Here is a 20870-nt window from a genome sequence, read left to right as displayed (position 1 = left end):
AATAGAGAACCCAGAAATGGACCCTCAACTCTATGGTCAACTAACCTTTGACAAAGCAGGAAAAAATATGCAGTGGTAAAAACACAGTCTTTTCAACAAATGGTGTTGAGGAAATTGGACAGACATATGCAGAAGAATGAAACTGGACCATTTCCTTACATCACACACAAAAGTAGACTGAAAATGGATGAAAGACCTCAATGTGAGCCAGGAATCCATCAAAATCCCAGGGGAGAACACAGGCACAGCAACTTCTTGCTATACATGTCTTCAAAGACAAGGGAAACAAAGGCAAAAAAGAACTATTGGGACTTCATCAAGATAAAAAGCTTTTGCACAACAAAGGAAACATTCAACAAAACCAAAAGACAAGCAACATAATTGAAGAAGATATTGTAAATGACATAGCAGATAAAGGGCTAGTATCCAAAATCTATAAAGAACTTATCAAACTCAACACCCAAAGAACAAATAATCCAATTAAGAAATGGGCAGAAAACATGAACAGACACTTCTCCAAAGGAGACATACAAATGTACAAAAGACACATGAAAAAATGCTCAACATCCTTTGGCATCAGGGAAATATGAAAACCACAATGTGATACCACTTACACTGGTCAGATGGCTAAAATTAACCACTCAGGAAATGACAGTTGTTGGCGAGGTGGCAGAGAAAGGGGAACCCTCTTACCCTCTTAGTGGGAATATAAGGTAGTGTAGTCACTCTGGAAAACAGTATGGACGTTCCTCAAAAATTTAAAAATAGAGCTACCTTATGCCCCAGCAATTGCACTACTAGGCACTTAGCCAAAGATACAAAGGTAGTGATCTGAAGGGGCACTTAGACCCCAATGACCACAATAGTGAAACTATGGGAAGAGCCTGGCTCAACAAGTCCTGTCCTGTATTTCTCAGTTGAATATATTGCATAGAGATCATTAGGAATGGTGCAGCACTAATTAGGATTATGCAGCACTAATTAGGATTATAGTATATATAATAGTTTATATTATTTAGAACACTTTATTCTATCCATAATCTTCTTTCATTTTCTCACACACACACAACCACACACACACATGCATACACACATATCATCTCAAATACTTTAGGCACATAATACTTTAAGCTGAATGAGTGGACGAGTATTTTAACTGCTGAAATTCTAAGTTTTGCTCTGTTATGAAGTTTTTATTTTCTACAAAACTTAAATGATTTTACTGTTTTGGCATTAAAAATTTAGATACATGCCCAGTTTCAAACTAGTCCAAAACTAAGAAAGAAGCTATACGTATATATTCCCCAGTAGTCAGAAAGCAGAGCTTACATTCCATGGAAATAGAGAATGTGAACTTATCCTACACACCTAAAACAGCTATTTCTTCACTAATTTCTACAGTTTTTGTATATCTGTGGATGGATACATGCATGTATCTACCCTGTATATCTGTCTATATCTACTGAGTCATTATGGGATTTGGAAATATGGAGATCTATTTATGTTCTTAAAGATCTATGCTTTTTTTTTTTAATTTTAGCAATAGGTAGATTATATGGACATACTCTGTTAGGTAAGCAATATTTTTTGGTTTTTAAATGAAAACATTCACAATTTTCAAAAAATCATATAGCATTTGAAAAATTTTTCCTAGAGGAGCTGCAAGATGGTGAAGGGATTTCTGACAAAGATCAATGAAAATGACAAGATTATATTGTCTGTATAGAATAAGGAAAATATCATATCAATAATTATACAACATCCCTTCCATTCTGGGTGATAGTTGTCTTCCCAAATAAATCTCAAAGTACAACTTTCCGAATTAAAATAATTACTGTTCAAGAAGTTTCAGCTAACAATGGGTTCAGAAGAATGAGAACCAGACAGGCATATGAAGCTATATCAATTGAATGGGAAATATATTAAATGTGCTTGTAAACTGTTAGAAAGCAGTAATGAATAGGATGACAGGAAGGCCATTGTAAATTGAAGAAGTTGCTCAGACTTCATTTTTGCATATTTTAGTATATGTGCTGCCGAAACGAGCACATCATTTTTGTATATTTTAAACTGCCTGCAATGGGTGTGTCTAATTCATATACCATAGAATTTCATTTGCTTGAGAAAAATACAATCTTCCTTGCCCTGTCCATGAAGGCTCGCTTGACTTGCTGGTTCCTTAGACTGTAAATAAAAGGGTTTAACATGGGGGCTACTGAGGTGTTTAGCACAGCAACTCCCTTGCTCAGAGACACTCTGTCTTTTGCTGAGGGTTTAATATACATAAAAATGCAGCTGCCATAGGAGATGGAGATGACAATCATGTGGGATGAGCAGGTGGAAAAGGCCTTTGTCCTCTGACTATTAGAAGGAATTCTTAAAATTGTTCTGATGATATATATGTAGGATAGAAATATTAATGCCAGAGTGAACATTAAAGTAAACACAGCACAGGAAAACCCCATTATCTCTAGGAATTTTGTGTCTGAACAAGAAAGTTGCAGCAGGGGAAAATAATCACAGGTAAAATGGTCAATAATATTAGACCTACAGTAATTAAGGTTTAAGAGCAACATGAGTGCAGGGAATATGATTAAGAATGAAATCAGCCATGAAGAGAAGACAAGGAGTATGCACACTCTGGGATTCATGATGGTCATGTAATGCAGAGGTTTGCAGATGGCAATATAACGGTCATAGGACATGGCAGCCAGGAGGTAAAATTCAGTGACTCCCAACAGAATGAAAAAAAATAACTGAGTCATGCAATCATTAAAGGAAATGGTTTTATCTCCTGTAATCAGGGTGCCCAGGAACTTGGGTATGCTGACAGTGGTGAATGAAACCTCTAATAAGGAGAAGTTTCTGAGGAAGAAATACATGGGAGTCTGGAGGTGAGCATCCAGCAGGGTAAGGGTGATAATGGTCAGGTTCCCAGTGATGCTGAGCATGTAGGTGATGAACAGAAAGACAAAGATCACTCCCTGAAGCTGCGGATCATCTGACAATCCCAGGAGGATGAACTCTGTTAGTTCTGTGTGGTTTCTCATTCTCCAGTTGCTTATTTGTTGTTCTCCTGCCAGACCTCTAGGAGAAAAGACAAGGAACAAATTTGAAGAGAGGATTAGCAAAGGTCTAAGTGTGGAGCCAGAATTTGGCTGAAATACTACATGTTTCCATCTACAGATGAGAATTTACTTGAACTGATAACAACAATGAACCATTGATTTCCTCTCTTTTACCAGTGAAATCTCCAGTTAAGGCAAGTTTGAAAATATTCAATATCACAGAGCTAAAAGGGCTAGAGCAAGGAGTTTCCTCAGGCTTTTCTGGCTCCAAATAACATGTGGTAGCTTTCAAAGATGTGCCCATGCAGTTTTTTCCCAGTGAAGACCATCTTTGTGCTCTTAAGTTAAACTTAATTACATTGAGAATCCTCAGAAATGGGAAAGAGCCTGTATTTTTTAATGACTTGTGAGTGTTTTCTCCTTAGACATTGATCAACTATTGCTAACACTCAGCTTTTCCAACTCCTTCTATCTCACCGGTCAGATATGCTTGTCATTGCCACCAGCAACCTTAGAAGTTAGAGATAGAGGGGAGAAAGAGGCAGGAAATAATTTAAGCTGGAGAGTTCAGAACTGAGTTTAATCCCATCTGAATCCCTTGCCATAGTTTATGATGTTTCAGGCCATATGTAATTATTATGACCTGTATTCATATACAAATGACTTCTCTTTCTATTGAAAATGATAATTATTACTATTATTATTGAAGAATGTCCCCCAGCTAAAGAGTTAGGTAAACATTCCCCAATAAAACTCAGGTAAATAGTTTAATTTCTTTACTTGTATGTGGTTTTAAGATAGTACATTTTAATTTCTTTTTTTTATATTACATGATATTACCATGGTTATTTCCATAAGGAAGAGTGAGGTTATCTAGGCATGAGTCCAAGATTATTACTAGGCCTGAAACCATGTCTTCATTTCTTCTATAAATACAATTTATCCTTCTGCATGCAGGCCTTTCTTTCTTTCTTTTTTTTTTTTTAATTAGTATATAATGTATTATTTTCCGCAAGGGTACAGGTCTGTGAATCATCAGGTTTACACATTTCACAGCACTCACCATAGCACATACCCTCCCCAATGTCCATAAGCCAGCCACCCTATCCATAGCTCCCCACAGCCCTAGCAACCTTCAGTTTGTTTCATTAGATTAAGGGTCTTTTATGATTTGTCTCCCTCCCGATCTCATCTGGTTTCATTTTTTCCTTCCCTGCCCCACCACAACCTCCCTCCCTGCCTCTTAAATTCCTCATACCAAAGAGATCAAATGATAAGTGTCCTTCTCTGATTGACTTATTTCACTCAGCATAATACCCTCTAGTTCCATCCATGTCTTTGCAAATGGTGAGATTGCATTTCACTTGATGGCTGCATAGTATTCCATTGTATATAGTATTCCCTTGTATATATATACCACTTCTTCTTTATTCATTCATCTGTTGATGGACATCTAGCCTCTTCCCATAGTTTAGCTATTGTGGACATTGCTTCTATAAACATCTGGCTGCATGTGCCTCTTCAGATCACTACCTTTGTAACTATAGGGTAAATATCCAGTATTGCAATTGCTGGGTCATAAGGTAGCTCTATTATTCAACTTTTTGAGGAAACTCCATACTGTTTTCCAGAGTGACTGCACCAGCTTGCATTCCCACCAAGAGTGTAGGAAGGTTCCCCTTTCTCCGCATCCTCACCAACATCTGTCATCTCCTGACTTGTTAATTTTAGCCACTCTGACGGGTGTAAGATGGTATCTCATTGTGGTTTTGATTTGTATTTCCCTGATGCCAAGTGATGTTGAGCACTTTTTCATGTGTCTGTTGGCCATCTGAATGTCTTCTTTGCAGAAATGTCTGTCCATGTCTTCTATGCAGGCCTTTCTTATAAAGTTATTGTGAGTATTAAATGAGTTAATATGTGAAGCATTTGGAAAAGTGCTTTACATGGAAAAAAAAAAAAAAAGCTATATAAGGATTAGGGCACCTGGGTGGCTCAGTCAGTTAAGCATCGGCCTTCAGCTCAGGCCATGACCCAGAGTCCTGGGATCAAGCCCCACATCAGGCTCCTTGCTCAATGGGGAGTCTGCTTCTCTCTCTCCCTTTGCCTCTCCCCCTGCTTGTGCTCTCTCTCTCCCTCCCTCTTTTTCTCTGTGTCAAATATATAAATAAAGAAATATTAAAAAAAAAAAAAGCCATATAAGGATTGCTCAATGGAGAAATCCCTTGGTGAAAAGCTTCAGGATTAAGATGGTGTCCTGTATTAAAAGCTTTGTCTTAAAGTAATAGTAATGAATAAAATAACAGCAAGAAAATCACATAGGAGCAATGACAACAACAAAAAGTGAGGTGGAATCATCTGTTTGTAAAGCATCTGGGAGGCTCTGAGCAAGTGAATTTTAGCTTTGCTTTTCCACTTTGTGAACATGGTGACCTCTCCCCACCATGGTTTTTCTGTCTCCTGCACTCCATCACACCCTCAACAATTCACTGCTTTCATTCAGCTAAGATATGGTCACCACATTTGAGGCATGCTGGATATTTGTTTTGTTTTTTTTTTTTAAGATTTTATTTATTTATTTGACAGACAGAGATCACAAGTAGGCAGAGAGGCCGGCAGAGAGAGAGGAGGAAGCAGGCTCCCTGCTGAGCAGAGAGCCCGATGCAGGGCTCGATCCCAGGACCCTGAGATCATGACCTGAGCTGAAGGCAGAGGCTTTAACCCACTGAGCCACCCAGGCACCCCAGGGCATGTTGGATATTTGTAACACTTCATCATTGCTACCAAAGGCTACTGATATTCACTTTGTTTCTCTGCTGTTCCTCAGTAAGAGTAACCTTTCTGACAATGACTGTGAAACTTCCGTTAAATAGAATATGTGTATGTAAGTAGCCTTGTGGGTAGCAGATTTCAGGGACACTCCAACTCACCTTCTTCCTTATTCCCACAACAATGGTTTATTACTCTTTGTGTGAGTTTCATAAAAATATTTCAGAGATTCTTCCTAGTCCACGACACATCTGTGCTGAAATATCCTGTGAATACCTCCACTATGTTGTGCATGTCTGAAAGTTAGGACAGAGTCTGACCTTCAAAGCCTTTGCAACACAGTCCAGTGTCTGGAAGAGTCATATCATAGGACGCTTAAAATAAACATTTGTCTTCTTCACTCATTCATTCATTTTGAGTTTGTTCTTGCATCACAGACACCCATCAGGTGAAGTTCTCTATTGTATGCCCAGTTCTTGGCTGTGTAGTATGTAGGTTGAATCTTTGTTTTACAAGATGTGTTCATATACACAATGAAATATTATTTAGTCATCAGAAAGGATGAATACCCAATTTTTACATCAACATGGATGGGACTGGAGGAGATTTTGTTAAGTCAAATAAGTCATCAGAGAAAGTAAATTACCATATGGTTTCACTTATTTGTGGATCATAAGGAATAGCATGGAGGACATTAAGAGGAGGAAGGGAAAAATGAAGGGGGAGAAAATGGAGTGGGAAATGAACCATGAGAGACTATGGACTCCAGGAAACAAACTGAGGGTTTTAGAAGGGACAGGGGTAGGAGGATGGGTGAGCCTGGTGATGGGTATTAAGGAGGGCACAGACTGCATGGAGCACTGGGTGTTATACGAAAGTAATGAATCATGGAACACTACATCAAAACCTAATGATGTACTGTATGGTGACTAACAAAACACAATAATAATAAAAAAAAAAAAAAAAAAAAAACCAGGATGTCTTTTCTTAGTTTACCTACTTTTCAAGATATATGTATTCACTGGGCCTAAAATCCCCATATCAAGTAAATTATGACAAAGGACATATAGAAGAAGCCATTTTTTAATATATAATTTAAAAAATATAAGACATTATTTTAAAATTACTTTCATTAAATTTCTTTAGCATTCATTCCTTTAATTAACTGTATTTTGCTCACCAGCATCTCTCTTCCTTCATCAGGGTTTTTCATTGATAGCACTAGCTTTTCATAACACCTGGAAGTCTTAATATACATTTTCAATAAATAAGCAACATTTGGTTTAAATCTCAAGATTGAAATTTCTGCACTATTTTGTTGAAATTGGAGATCCAATTTTAAAAAGTATATTATTACTCTTCCATAGGTAATAATGTACCACTCCACTGTATTTTTACCCTTATTTCATTTTTTTTGCACATTATTTTTTCCTTTTAGATTCCCTATCAATTTTAAGACTATTCTAAAAAATAATACCATGACTCCCTTACATATTTTGGCTACTGATTAAACCTTTGAGGGAATATATGAAAAGCTAAGAAAGAAGGTATTAATAGATAAGGAACGGTTCATGTGAATAACACTGAAAATCAGTACTAATAGGTCAATTTTGTAGGAGCAGAGAACATACTTAAAGAAACTGTCAGAGAAAATGGTCCAATATCACAGAATTCAGGGAGGTACACTATACTACTTGTGTAAAAATGTTAATGAAAATTCTATGGACAGTATTCATTTACCAACATCAGCTAAGCCTGAAGGATGTTATTCATTCATTCATTCTTTCATTCAGCAGACTTTGGGGAGAAAAAACCTCAATGTTTAACAAGGTACATATGATTCCTCAAGCCTGAAGTCATCCCAAGGATGTATTCATGCAGAGTATGAAGGATATCTCTAAGAATTTAGCCCATCTTTTTACTTCTGAACACAGATCCATATTTATTTCCCTTGGAAGAACATGGTTTAGGTTCAATTTAAATTATCTTCCACCCATTTGGTCAAAAGCAAGGACCGCTTCTAAGAACCCCTGAGGCATACTCTTTGAGCTATTCAAAATGAAAGTTAGCAATAATACTTCATATTTGTTAAATAAGATGGCCACGAAGTACCTTCAAGGTTTCATTCTGAAAACACCACTGTTCCATTCTCTATTTAGTCATCAATAATCAAATAAAAAAGGAAAAATACATAAACTCATAATAAGATCATGGTATAAAAATCCTATTAATTTCTTACTTATGACACTCTAAGGTAAATTGCTATTGCAAAAAGCATATGGATTCTGCAGTTAGAAAAATGTGGGTTAAAAATATAAATGGGCCACTTAATAGATTTGTGATTTTGAATGGTACTTCATTTCTTTAGGCATCCGTTTTCTCTCTTTACCTTGTACAATGAAATTTCAAGCATGTTTTGGGAATTAATTGAAATAATATAAATGAAAGTGCTGCATAAACCATGTGGCACTAAATATGGTTTAAGAAGAGCTGGTTTATTTATCTTCTGAGAGTTAGAATTGATTTCTAACTTTGGGCAGAATATTCTTAGTAACTGTGTTTAAAGAAAGGCATTATGTATTCCAATGACATACTAAGGATTTATATATTCTATCTCATTCAGTCTTCATCATGACACACTTATGCAACTTTATCTTTATTCCCAAATGAAGAACTGAGGTCAGTTTGGTTTTGTACCTTAGATATATTCATATAACTAAGAACTGTTCAGTGTAATCAGGGACTACCTAAAATTAAGTCTATTCTCTTAAAGAAGGTACTACCTAGCCTGTTTAGAAAAACAGGCAGAGAGATGGTAATTTCCTGCTTTTTATTTAATAGAGAATGAATAAATTGATTAATAAAACAAAACATGGACTTCTATACCCACTTGCAAAATAGAACTCCAGTATACCCTATTTAATCTAGTTAAAAGTTGAGCTGATAAGTAATGATGCAATGATATAGTTTGGGGGACTCCATTGCTTTCTATATGTCTGACTTACCTCTGATTTTCATACAGGCTCACTAACATGCAGAATGGCTGGAACATAAAAAAATATTAGCAGCTGTCATTGTTGTAATCCAGGGAAACCCAGAATTCCTGGACACACTTCCTCTCAGTGAACGCTTTTGCTTTCTGCTGCTAATGTTTTTGTCTTAAATTTTCCATTTTATCTAGAAGAAGTATATTTCTTTGAGTACAGAGAATGAGAAAGGAGCAAATAGATGAGGAAGGAAAAATATCAAAAGGTATTTTAAAACTGTCTGGCATGGTTTCTACATAGATATTTTATGTAGCATAAACTACTTATTGTTTTATCTGTTCTCTCTGCTGCTGGCTCACTGGGAATAATTCAGTGAATCAAAATTGCCAGAATAGGACTATACACAAAACACTAAGGAATATAAAACATCATACACAATAATATTGAATTTGAAAATGAAGCTTGTGGGACAGTGTCCAATGAGACAGAAAAAAAAAAAAAAAAGCAAGCAAACAACCACACTAGGTAAAGTTTGTTTCCCTTGATATTATTTTTCAGAGATTAATAGATAAAATCTAGCTCCTAATGCATATCTCTACTGAATATTTATCAACCTCACGCCATTTTTTAAAAACAGATCATCTATTGCATAGTACTAAGACCATTCTTTACTCCATATTTTTCATCTGCCTTCCAATAAGAATGTTTAGTATTATTACTAACACTTTATGTATTTTCTCCTTGTTCTGTTGCTCACCCGCAATAGATGTTGAAGATTTTCTTGTTTTGATTGATTAAAATTCTAACGTAGGGGTGCCTGGGTGGATCAGTCGGTTAAGTGTCTGCCTTCAGCTCAGGTTATGATCACAGAGTCCCAGGATCAAACCCAAATCCTTCTCGGTGTAGAGCCTAGTTTTCCCTCTGCCCCTCATGCATGCTCTCTCAAATAAATAAATAAAATCTTAAAATAAAATAAAACAAAATAAAATTCTAATTTATATGCCAAGTATGATATTAGGAATTAGTACCTTCCCTGACATGACTATAATAATATAATCATGCCTAAAGGATATAATGTGAGTGTAAAACACCAATAAAATTGTACAGATCCTAAGTAAAAGCTATAGATATTTTCAGGTTCCCACAATTTTAAATATGCATGAAAGAAACACAACTTTTTGTCTCTTTGTTTTGTTTTACAAGACAGTTATCACATTGGCTTCAAGCCCTCTGGAAAATTACTCAACCTTTCCAAGCATCACTTTGCATACCTTTAACAGAGATAATGAGTCTATGTTGCCATATATCTGTGAAGATTAAACATGATATTATTTAGGACATATGTGGTTGAGCATATGGCACAGAATAATTGTTCTCTATAGAAGAGATATTATTATTTAAAAATTCCTATCAAACACTTACGTGGCATAGGTGTAATGGTGACTGCCTGTATCTTCATCTGTTGCATATTTAAACAAATTACACAGAAATGGGGTGTCTGGTGGCTCAGTTGGTTAGGCATCTGGCTTCAGTTCAGGTGATGATCTTAGGGTCCTAGAATTCTGCCCAACATCAGGTTCCCCACTCAGCAGAGAGTCTGCTTGTCCCTCTCCCTCAGTCTCTCCTCTTCTCCCTGCTCGTGTTCTCTCTCTCTCAAATAAATAAATAAATCTTTAAAAAATAATAATAATACAGTTAAACAAGGTTAGTACATGAAAAGGACATAACACATGCTCTAAGCATAACTAGAAGGCAAAAGATGTGTGACTATAAAATAACCTATAAGCTGTGAAATACACACTCAACCGAGTGGGAAGAACTGGACAAATATGTGGCTAGGGTGCACAAAATGTGGTTGTTACATAATTTATTTCATACTTTTTATAGCTTTAAGAACAAAAATGTAAGAATAAAAGAAAATGTGATATTAGGAACAACAAAAAAATTAAGAATAAATCAATGAAATGAGCATTTACTCAAGACTTTACAGTAAAAATAACTATTTTTATTATTTGGAACACTCAGGAAAATGATCCTTGCTTTATAGCCACTAATGCTCTATTTGGTATTGTAAATAAATGAGGAAATGGAACCTATAGAGGGTTTGAAAGAAAGACACAACAAAGTTACTTCAGGTTTAACAGTAAGCTTAAGAAAATGAACACAACATTGCAGGTATCTGTGAGATGGATATTGGAGGATACTCTAGAAGTTGAAATTTTATTTGTCCTTTATTGGATCTTCACGATAACTTCCATTCATGTTAATACACACGTTCATTAGTTTCTAGAAAACAGTACTTTATGCAGCAAGTTTTTGAAAGCTAGTTTTACTTGCTGGTTCCTCAGGGTATAAAAAAAAGGGTTCAACCTGGGGGCAATTGAGGTGTTGAGAATAACTACTCCTTTGGTCAGTGATGCTCTTTCTTTTGCTGAAGTCTTGACATGAATGAATATACAGTTCCCATAAGAGATGGAAATGACAATCAAGTGAGAGGATCACGTGGAGAAAGCCCTTTTCTTCTGACTAGCTGGTGGGATTCTCAGGATCATGCTAAGGATGTACAGGTAGGAGAGAATCACTAATGCTAAAGTAAAGAGCAGAGTAACAAAAGCAAAGTAAAACCAATCATCTCTAAAAGCCATCAACTCTCTGAGCATGAGAGTTGTAAGATGGGGAAATAGTCACAAGAGAAATGATCAATTACATTGGAAGCACAGAAATCTAGCTGGAGGATGAGCATGAGTGGTGGGAAAATGGTAAGAAATCCTCCTAGCCAGGACCCAAAGACAAGCAGGATGCAGATTTTTTTGCTCATGATGGTGGTGTAATGAAGAGGCTTGCAGATGGCAACGTAACAATCAAAGGACATGGCAGTGAGAAGAAAAAATTCAGAAACACCCATGAAGATGAAGAAAAGTAGTTGAGCTAAACGATTGTTATAGGAAACGGTCTTGCCATTTGTAATGATTGCCCCCCAAAAATCTGGGGATAGAGACACTGGTGAATGTGATTTCTAAGAAGGAGAAATTCTGCAGGAAGTGAACTTAGGAGTCTTGAGATTTCATTCTATCCAGGTGAGGATGATGATTTTTTTTTTTTACAGTGACACTTAATACATAAGCCATAAATAAAAAGAAAGATTACAACCTGAAGCTGTGGGTCTTGTGAGATGCCCAAGTATGAACTCTGTAATCATTGTATGGTTTCTCATGCTGCTTTTATTTTCTTTAGGCAAAATCTACTCTCCTATTGGGAAATAAGACTAAAAAAAAAAAAAAAAGTGTATGTTAATAGTAAAGGAATTGAAGATTTGAAAATTTTAATGTTCATATTAGTAATTCATATGAAATGAAGCAATGGAACTTTTTCTTGTGTGCATTTTTGCAATATGCACTCAGTCTGTCACAAATAATTTACACAACCTCTCTTGATAAGGAAAATCATATTCACAGTTCTATGTTAAAAGTCCCCTCTGAGTGCCTTTATGTAAGACCCCTACCTGTACCCAAGTTGTCAATATGTGCAGTAGCTCTCTTAATTATGTTTCTACAGCAACACAGTAGTTATATTTGGATTTACATATTGAGATACCATGTTCCAGTTTCCAAGATTGTGTGCTCTTAGGAGTGAAATATCTAATTTTGAGTTTTAATTTTGAGGCCTTTAAAATACTTTCTTGTTTTGTAAAGCTTTGATGGAAATCAAAGACCCAACACAATTAGAGACCTTAAGAATAGCTTAATTATTTTATTCTTAAGGTGCATTCTTTTAAATATGTTCTGCAGAAATAAATGTGTTTCCAATCACAGAAATATAAATTAGAATTATCTTGGTTGTAAATAAAAGTAAACATCCTAATTTATGGGAAACACTAGTGAAGCCAGAGATACTAATTAATACTCACATAGATAGACCTATATCAATAATATAGTTCATATTACATATTGGTCTATTTTTATCATTTTAATGTTCTTTTTGTAAATTAACAATTAATTTTGTTTTCCAACTATGTTCACTTGGTCTTTTCAATCTTAAACTTGTTTGAGAACAAGAAGGAATTCATAAAGGAGTTTTTAAATTCCAACATATCTCATTGCCTTCTTTCTAGAAGATTAAATAGGTAGAATAAAGAAAATTCTAAGATATACTTTATAGAAAACACAAATTGCAAAACTATTCGATATGGCTTTCACCTGTGTTGTTCTCTTTTTATCTTGGTAACCAGAATTTCCTTTGTTGTATAGGTTCCCAATATTTGCTGATCTTTATTTTATAACATGAACTGGTCAACTGAGTAGGTGATAAGTGTCAGTGCTGTATTGTGCCTTATTTTCTTGTTTTAATTTTTTTCTGATGATCAGCATTGTCTTCCTTTAGAAATAGGCACATATTTTGAACAAAGTGAAATATCAAAATGCTCACTCATTTGGGTTTTCCACATAGAGTATCATGTCATCTGCAAAGACTCCACCCCAAAATTGCTACAACTCATACAGTAATTCAGCAATGTGGCAGGATATAAAATTAATGTACAGAAAACAGTTCCATTTCTATACACTAGTAATGAGACAAGAGAGAGAGAAAGTAAGGAATTGATCCCATTTACAACTGCACCCCAAACCATAAGATACCTAGGAATAAACCTAACCAAAGAGGCAAAGAATCTGTACTCAGAAAACTATAGAATACTCCTGAAAGAAATTGAGAAAGACACAAAGAATTGGAAAAACGTTCCATGCTCATGGATTGGAAGAACAAATGATGTTAAAATGCCTGTGCTACCTAGAGCAATCTACACGGTCAATGAAATCCTTATCAAAATACTATCAACTTTTTTCATAGAGTTGGAACCAATAATCCAAAAATTTGTATGAAACCAGAAAAGACCCCAGATGGCCAAAGGAATGTTGAAAAAGAAAACCACAGCTGTGGCAAAACAATTCTTGATGTCAAGCTCTATTACAAAGCTGTAATCATCAAAACAGTATGGTACTGGCAGAAAACAGATCAAGGAACATGCTAGAGAACCCAGAAATGGACCCCCAACTCTATGGTCAACTAATCTTTGACAAAACAGGAAAGAATATCCAATCAAAAAAGGACAGCCTCTTCAACAAATGGTGCTGGAAAAATTGGACAGCCACATGGAGAAGAATGAAAATGGACCATTTCCTTACACCATACACAAAAATAGACTCAAAATGGATGAAAGACCTCAGTGAGAGACAGAAGTCCATCAAAATCCTAGAGGAGAACACAGGCAGCAACCTCTTCAACCTTGACAGCAACAACTTCTTGCTAGACATATATCCAAAGGCAAGGGAAACAAAGGCAAAAATGAACTATTGGGACTTCATCAAGATCAGAAGCTTTTGCACAACAAAGAAAACAGTCAACAAAATCAAAAGACAACTGACAGAATGAGAGAAGGTATTTGCAAGTAACGTATCAGATAAAGGGCTAGTTTCCAAAATCTATAAAGGATCTAACAAAATCAACACCCAAAGAGCAAATAATCCAGTCAAGAAATGGGCAGAAGACATGAACAGACATTTCTGCAAAGAAGACAAACAAATGGCCAACAGATACATGAAAAAGTGCTCAACATCACTTGGCATCAGGGAAATGCAAATCAGAACCACAATGAGATACCACCTCACACCATTCAGAATGGCTAAATTAACAAGCCAGGAAACAAGAGATGTTGGTGAGGATACCGAGAAAGGGGAACACTCCTACACTGCAAACTGGTGTAGCCACTCTGGAAAACAGTATGGAAGTTCCTCAAAAAGTTGAAAAAGGAGCTACCCTATGACCCAACAATTGCACTATTGGGTATTTACCCCAAAGATACAAAGGTAGTGATCTGAAGGGGTACCTGCACCTCAATATTTATAGCAGCAATGTCCACAATAACCAAACTATGGAAATAGCCCAGATGTCCTCAACAGATGAATGGATAAAGAAGATGTGGTATATTATATGGTGGAATATTACAAAGCCATCAAAAATGAAATCTTTCCATTTGCAGCAACATGAATGGAACTAGACGGTATTATGCTAAATGAAATAAGTCAGTCAGAGAGAGACAATCATCATATGATCTCACTGATATGTGGAATTTAAGAAACAAGACATAGTATCATAGGGGAAGAGAGGAAAAAATGAAACAAGATGAAACCAGAAAGGGAGACAATCCATAAGAGACTCTTAATCTTAAGGAGACAAACTGGGGGTTGCTGGAGAGGAGGGGGTGGCAGGATGGGATTACTTGGTGATGGACATTGGGGAGAATATATATTGTAATGAGCACAGGGTATTATATAAGACTGATGAATCACAGACCTGTATCCCTGAAACAAATAATACATTATAAGTTAATTAATTGAATTTAAATAAAACAAAAAATAAAAACAAGAAAAACAAAAACAACAAAAATAAACAAAAAATTAGAAATAGTAAATATGTTAAAGTGATAATTTGGGAGTCATTGCAATGTATTCCAAAAAATAACCTTTCGAATGGGAGAAAGATAAAAATACATTTATTAACAAATACAGAACATACTTAATTTATGATATGTCAATGATTCCAGACAGAAATATAATCCCATATTTTCTTAATTTCCTCAAAATGTGAGAAGCAATGCATTCATAAGCTGCTTCTGAGACTTTTTTGTCAGGAATTCACCCTTCCTCTCTTACATAAATGCCTCGCACACAGAGAAAATGCAGGCTTGTGTGGATTAATCGTTGTTGAGTTTTCTACAACCTCTCCTATAATTACATGATTTTTCTTTATCTCTTTTATTTTTCCATATAATCATAAGCATTGGTGACCTAAATTCTAAAAAGTTACCATTGTAACCCTGAGATTTCTTTATGTAAATTTCCAAGGAATACTGCTTCATGACTGAAATGTAAACCACTTCAAAGTTCTCTGAGTAAGATGAGAATTGAAAACTATTGAAAGATGAAACAAATTTACCTTCTCTAGTCACTATATAAATTAATGAAACGTCAGAATAAAGAAAGGCCAGGTGCAGGAGAGATGGGCCCAAGAGGTATAGTGATGTCATGATGTACACATTCCAGAAAGCAAAGCAATATACGGAGATAAAAGCAAAGGTATACCTACTAACGTATCCAATCAACTTAGTTGTCCCTTGGCTATATTGAATTTTCTAGTATGTCTGTAGCACTTGGTCTTCACTCAAGAGATAATTTATTCTCAATTCCTTTCGAGATAATTTATTCTCAGTTCCTTAAATACAGAGCTGAGCTCCAACATTTCATTGAGGGTAGCACTCAGGTTTTATTCATTTATACATCCCGATCAGCACAAAGAAGAATGAATGATTCAAGAAAAAATTGTAATATTTTTAAAAATCAGAAGGGTATTTGAAACTCAGTTTTTAAGTTTTTAGTGTTAAGAGTTACATAGAATAATGTCATGGGAAATAAGTGTCAGAGAATCAATTATCATATCAGTGATATATAATGACAGATGGAATGACTCTTACGTTTCTAAGTCATCCTCCATTTGTCCTCAAATCTTCAAATTAACAGGCATCAAATATTTATAGTACTTTCTAGCAGAAATTTCATACACAGTCAATACACAGTCATACACAGTCATACACGGTCCCACATAATGGGAGCACAAATTTTTAATACAGTAATACAATTTTGCTACAGAAAATATTCAGCATTTTTTCTCCCACCTCCCTTTTTTTTTCCAGTTAACAATATGTAATGAGTATCATTCCTTGTCAACTTATACAGCTGGGACTCAGCCTTTTAAAGATTAAGTGAAATCATAAATGAAAGTCATTCACTCTCACATATGTTATTTTCCTTGCTGGAAGTTGTTTCCCTGGCATCTCAATTCACTTCTAGTCACTCATCAATGCTAATTTATTTGTTTGTTTATATTGAGTATAACTGACACACAACTATTAGGTTACATTAGTATATTAGTTACTTCGTTATATTAGCTTCAGGAGGAAAGCATAAGGAATAGACAAGCTTGTACATTATGCTATGTTGACCACAGTGTAGTTATGATCTGTTACCAATCCTGTTACAATAGGATTGGCTGTATTCTTTGTGCTGTTTGTTTTATTCCTGTGACTCATTTATTCCATAACTGGAAGCCTGTACCTCTAACTTTTCTTCAGCCATTTTGTACCCTCTCCCCTCTGGCAACCACATGTTTGTTGTCTGTATATATGGTCAGTTCCTGCTTTTTGTCTGTTTGTTTGTTCATTTGTTTGTGTTAATATTAGTTAAATTGTACCCTTTAATGCAGTCTTCTTGATTTTCTGGTTTTCTCAAATGTATGTAATTCCCTGTGTTACATCTTCATAGTAGTAAGTGTATTTTAATTGTTAATGAGTGTCATTCTTGCTAAGTTTCATGTTACACATGTGGTTATTTAAATTTAAGTTTGAATCCAACAAATGAGGTTTAAAGGGAACATATCTCAACTTAATAAAGGCCATATATGAAAAACCTACAGCTAATATCATCCTAAATGGGGAAAAACTGAGAGCTTTTCCTCTACAGTTAGGAGCAAGAAGGAATGTCCACTCTCACCACTTTCAATTAACATAGTACTGGAAATCCTATCCACAGGAATCAGACAACAAGAGAAATAAAAGGAATTGAAATCTGCAAGGAAGAAGTAAAACTTTCTCTATTCACAGATGACAAGATGCTCTATGTACAAAACCTAAAGAACCCCATGGAAACTTCCTAGAACTGATACACAAATTCCTAGAACTGATACACAAAGTTGCAGGATTAAAAAAAAAAAAAATCAATGTCCAAAAACCTTGCATTTCTAGAAACCAATAATGAATCAGCAGAACGAGAAATCAAGGGATAAGTCCCAGTTACAATACTTATTAATATTATAATTTGTTACCAATTTTTTTCACTTTTCTTCTCCTTCTTTCCTTCAAGAGAAGCTCTTGAATATATCCTATATATAGGATATATTCTAACCTGTAATGTAATGTAATTTTCAACCAGGTTGCCAAATGTATTAGAAATAACATGAGGGGGTTACATGCATTTAAACATTCATGATGTCAGGATCTTGACAGAGTGTCCTACATAGTGGGGGTAAATTGAACAAGAGGGTGAGAGACGAATCTCTTCTCTTCATTTTTTTTTTCTTTTTAAGGATTTATTTATTTAATTTAGAAAGAGGGAGAGGAAGAGAGAGCACAGGTTGGGGGAGGCGCAGACAGGGAGGACCTTCAAGCAGTCTCCCCACTAAGAGCAGATCCTATGGGGATTGATCCCAGGACCCATTGGATCATGACCTGAGCTAAAACCAAGAGTTGGATGCTTAATTGATTGAGACACCAGGGGCCTGCATCTTATTTCTACTATATTGCCCCCAATATTGATATCACATTTTGGTAGAGCCAGTGAAAAAAGCACTCATTTGCAATTTCTGAGACTCCTTTTTTGGTTATTTTCAAAGCATCTGCATTGAACTGTCTGTTGCCAACTCAACATCACATTATACTCCCTCAGTTGTTCTCAGTGCTGTGGAGAAAACTGGGATGCTATTTCTGAGAGTTCCCCTCCCTCTATTTTTCTAATTTATGATTTGTCAGTGATAGGACTTGGTGAAAAATTTGGAGGTTGGAAGGGAAGCAGAGGATATTGCTTTCCACTTTGTACCCAGATTGGTGCATATAACCTAGATTCATAGTGGATTTTCAAAAGAACTTGAAAACTACCAACTTTGTTGCTAACACTATTAGTAGATGCTTTCTCAGAAATAACTGAGTCACTATGATTTCCCATTAAGCTTTTTTGAAGCATTCTCTCAGGGCTTCAACATACTTTGGTATTAGTTTCCTCAACATTCTCTCTGGTGCTCAGAGTTTTCCTTCCATAGTTATATCTTTCATTATTTTTAAAAGCTAAAATCCCTCCAATATCTTCTTTCTTTCCAAAGGACTTACGGAAATCCTACCTTCACCTGAATCCTGACTGACAAGTGATCCATGCTGTAAGAATTTGCAAATTTATGATTTCTTATAATTACAACACTTTGTGATTCCATATATAACTGGCAGTATAGCCTTAAATCAAATAGACTGGTTCATGAGATGTTAGCAAAGACAGGAGGTAAGACAGTGTATTATTCCACAGCAACTCTTTGTGGGTGTAAACCCCAAAAGATCAAGTAGCTACTAGCACAAAGGAGAAAAATAGGTTGAGTCTTGCAACATGCTGGATCAAAAAGAAGAACAGAAGATGTTAATTAGCAGTTGGGATAAACAAAATGGTGAATGGTGTTCCTCTTCATGTATTCTTCTTACTTTTCTCTCAAGACAATTCCTGTAATTCTGTAATTCCAGCTGCTGTGGAGAATGGGAATTGAGGAGTAGAGTCACCAAGGCATAGGGGACTAACCTCCCTGCCCCAATTAATTTTCCCTTGGCAGACACTTATTTCAGAAGGACATAATGGGAGGATACAGACTTTTAGGCATTGGCATTTCAGAATATGGTGTGTACTTGATATTACACTGATCAAATCAAATGATTCTGTCTTGTGAAAAGATTTCTCAGACAAAAAGAACACCAGTGTTTGGGAATTGGGGAGGGAAAGCCGGCTAAGACAGAAAGACGCCAGAGATTCTGAATTTGCTAAGCCAAATATGCTAAATGTAGATTTGGTCAAATTGCATGAACAAAAATGAAAGAACTTAAGGATGCACACAATATAATGGGTGAATCTCCAAAATACGGCTGAGCAAGAGAAACCAGACTTCAAAATTCACAATTTGTGATTTCTTTTATAAGAAATTCCAGAAAAGGGGAGACAAGATGGCAGGGAAGTAGGAGGAGGCGCCTTTTCAACCTGTACCCTAAAGTGAGCTGATTACCTACCAAAGAACTCCGATCACCCATGAAATCACCCTGAGATCAGAATTATACACGTCTGGATCTCTACGGGGGGCAGAAGACACCAGTGGGCAGGTAAAGTGGAGTGGGAACATCGGACTGATATCAGAAGATAAACAAAAGGGGGAGGGAGCCACCAGAGGCGACTGATTGGAAAATAATACTCCAATACGAGAGTGCCCTGCATCTGGGGACCAGCATTAACTTGGAGTCTGGTTGAAAGCACTCAAAAGAGCAAAGGATCTCGGGGGGAAATTGTGGGAATCAGGGTGGCTAGGGACAGGGGCTTAAGTCCCCAGACCCAGGACAGCCTCCCCTGGCTCTGAGCCAGAGAGAGTGCGGTGGAGAAACCAGGTCTTTGTCCCTGAGCCGCCAGCGCGCCTGAGAATGAGTGGAGTCCAGCTCCCCCCTGAGGAGCTGGGAGCCACACCAGACAGCAGAATGCGCACCTTGCCTGAGATGTGTGCACGCCTCACGCTCCCCTCAGAGAGGTGCACGAATGCCCAGCCTGGTGTTCTGGGACCCACGCCGTGCTAGAGCCAGAGATGCCGGTGCCCCACACCCTCCCCTGGGAGAGGTGCGCACAAGCCCAGTGCTCTTAGACCTGGAAAGACCAGGCAGTCCCAGCCCTGGCCAGCGGGAAAATCTCAGTGTGCGATCGCTGCTTGGAACCTCTCTAGTGGTCTAGAGCTGCCCAGACAGCCACTGCTGCCATGGTTTTGCATACAAGCAGGAGATCCTGCGTGCCCAGGGACCATGACTCAGAACCTGCTCTGCCAGTGGCCAAGGGGGAATTTATATGGGCTCTGCAGCACCCACAGGGGAGCAGACTGAGGCTTCTCTCTGAGAGGGAGGTCGGGGTGCAGTTTGCTTTCCTCTAAACCTCCAAAAACCATCAAAAGCTGTCAAGGCGAGAGAAAAGAAGTGAACAAACATAAAAACCTCCAGAGAACAAAAGCCTGAAAAAACTGTTTTCCTCAGAGCCCACCCCCTTGAGGGGGGCAGGAGGACTTAACTCAGGGAACATTATTGACTGAAAACCCACATGGCAACCCCCTCCCCCAGAAAACAAATCAGGAAAGGAAAAAAAAAAAAAAGACTACAAGAGAA

At 36.7% G+C, this 20870-nt stretch overlaps 1 protein-coding gene and 1 pseudogene across 2 annotated transcripts; both read right to left on the bottom strand.

Moving 5' to 3' along the window:
• Positions 1 to 2111: 2111 nt before the first annotated feature.
• LOC308347466 (olfactory receptor 6C1) lies at positions 2112 to 3050 on the bottom strand (the record flags this gene model as incomplete). Its single annotated transcript, XM_080810942.1, has 1 exon — positions 2112 to 3050. The coding sequence occupies one exon, from the start codon at positions 3048 to 3050 to the stop codon at positions 2112 to 2114; it is 939 nt and encodes a 312-aa protein (XP_080667068.1).
• An 8053-nt stretch (positions 3051 to 11103) lies between these two features.
• On the bottom strand, positions 11104 to 12038 carry LOC308347125 (olfactory receptor 6C3-like; annotated as a pseudogene). The gene has a single exon. The product of its transcript is annotated as an olfactory receptor 6C3-like (transcript).
• Positions 12039 to 20870: the final 8832 nt, after the last annotated feature.

Source organism: Martes martes (assembly GCF_963455335.1).
Source record: "Martes martes genome assembly, chromosome: 8".
Taxonomy (NCBI): Eukaryota; Metazoa; Chordata; class Mammalia; order Carnivora; family Mustelidae; genus Martes; species Martes martes.
Note: the sequence above shows the minus strand (reverse complement) of the source record. Positions and strands in the feature narration are given on the sequence as shown.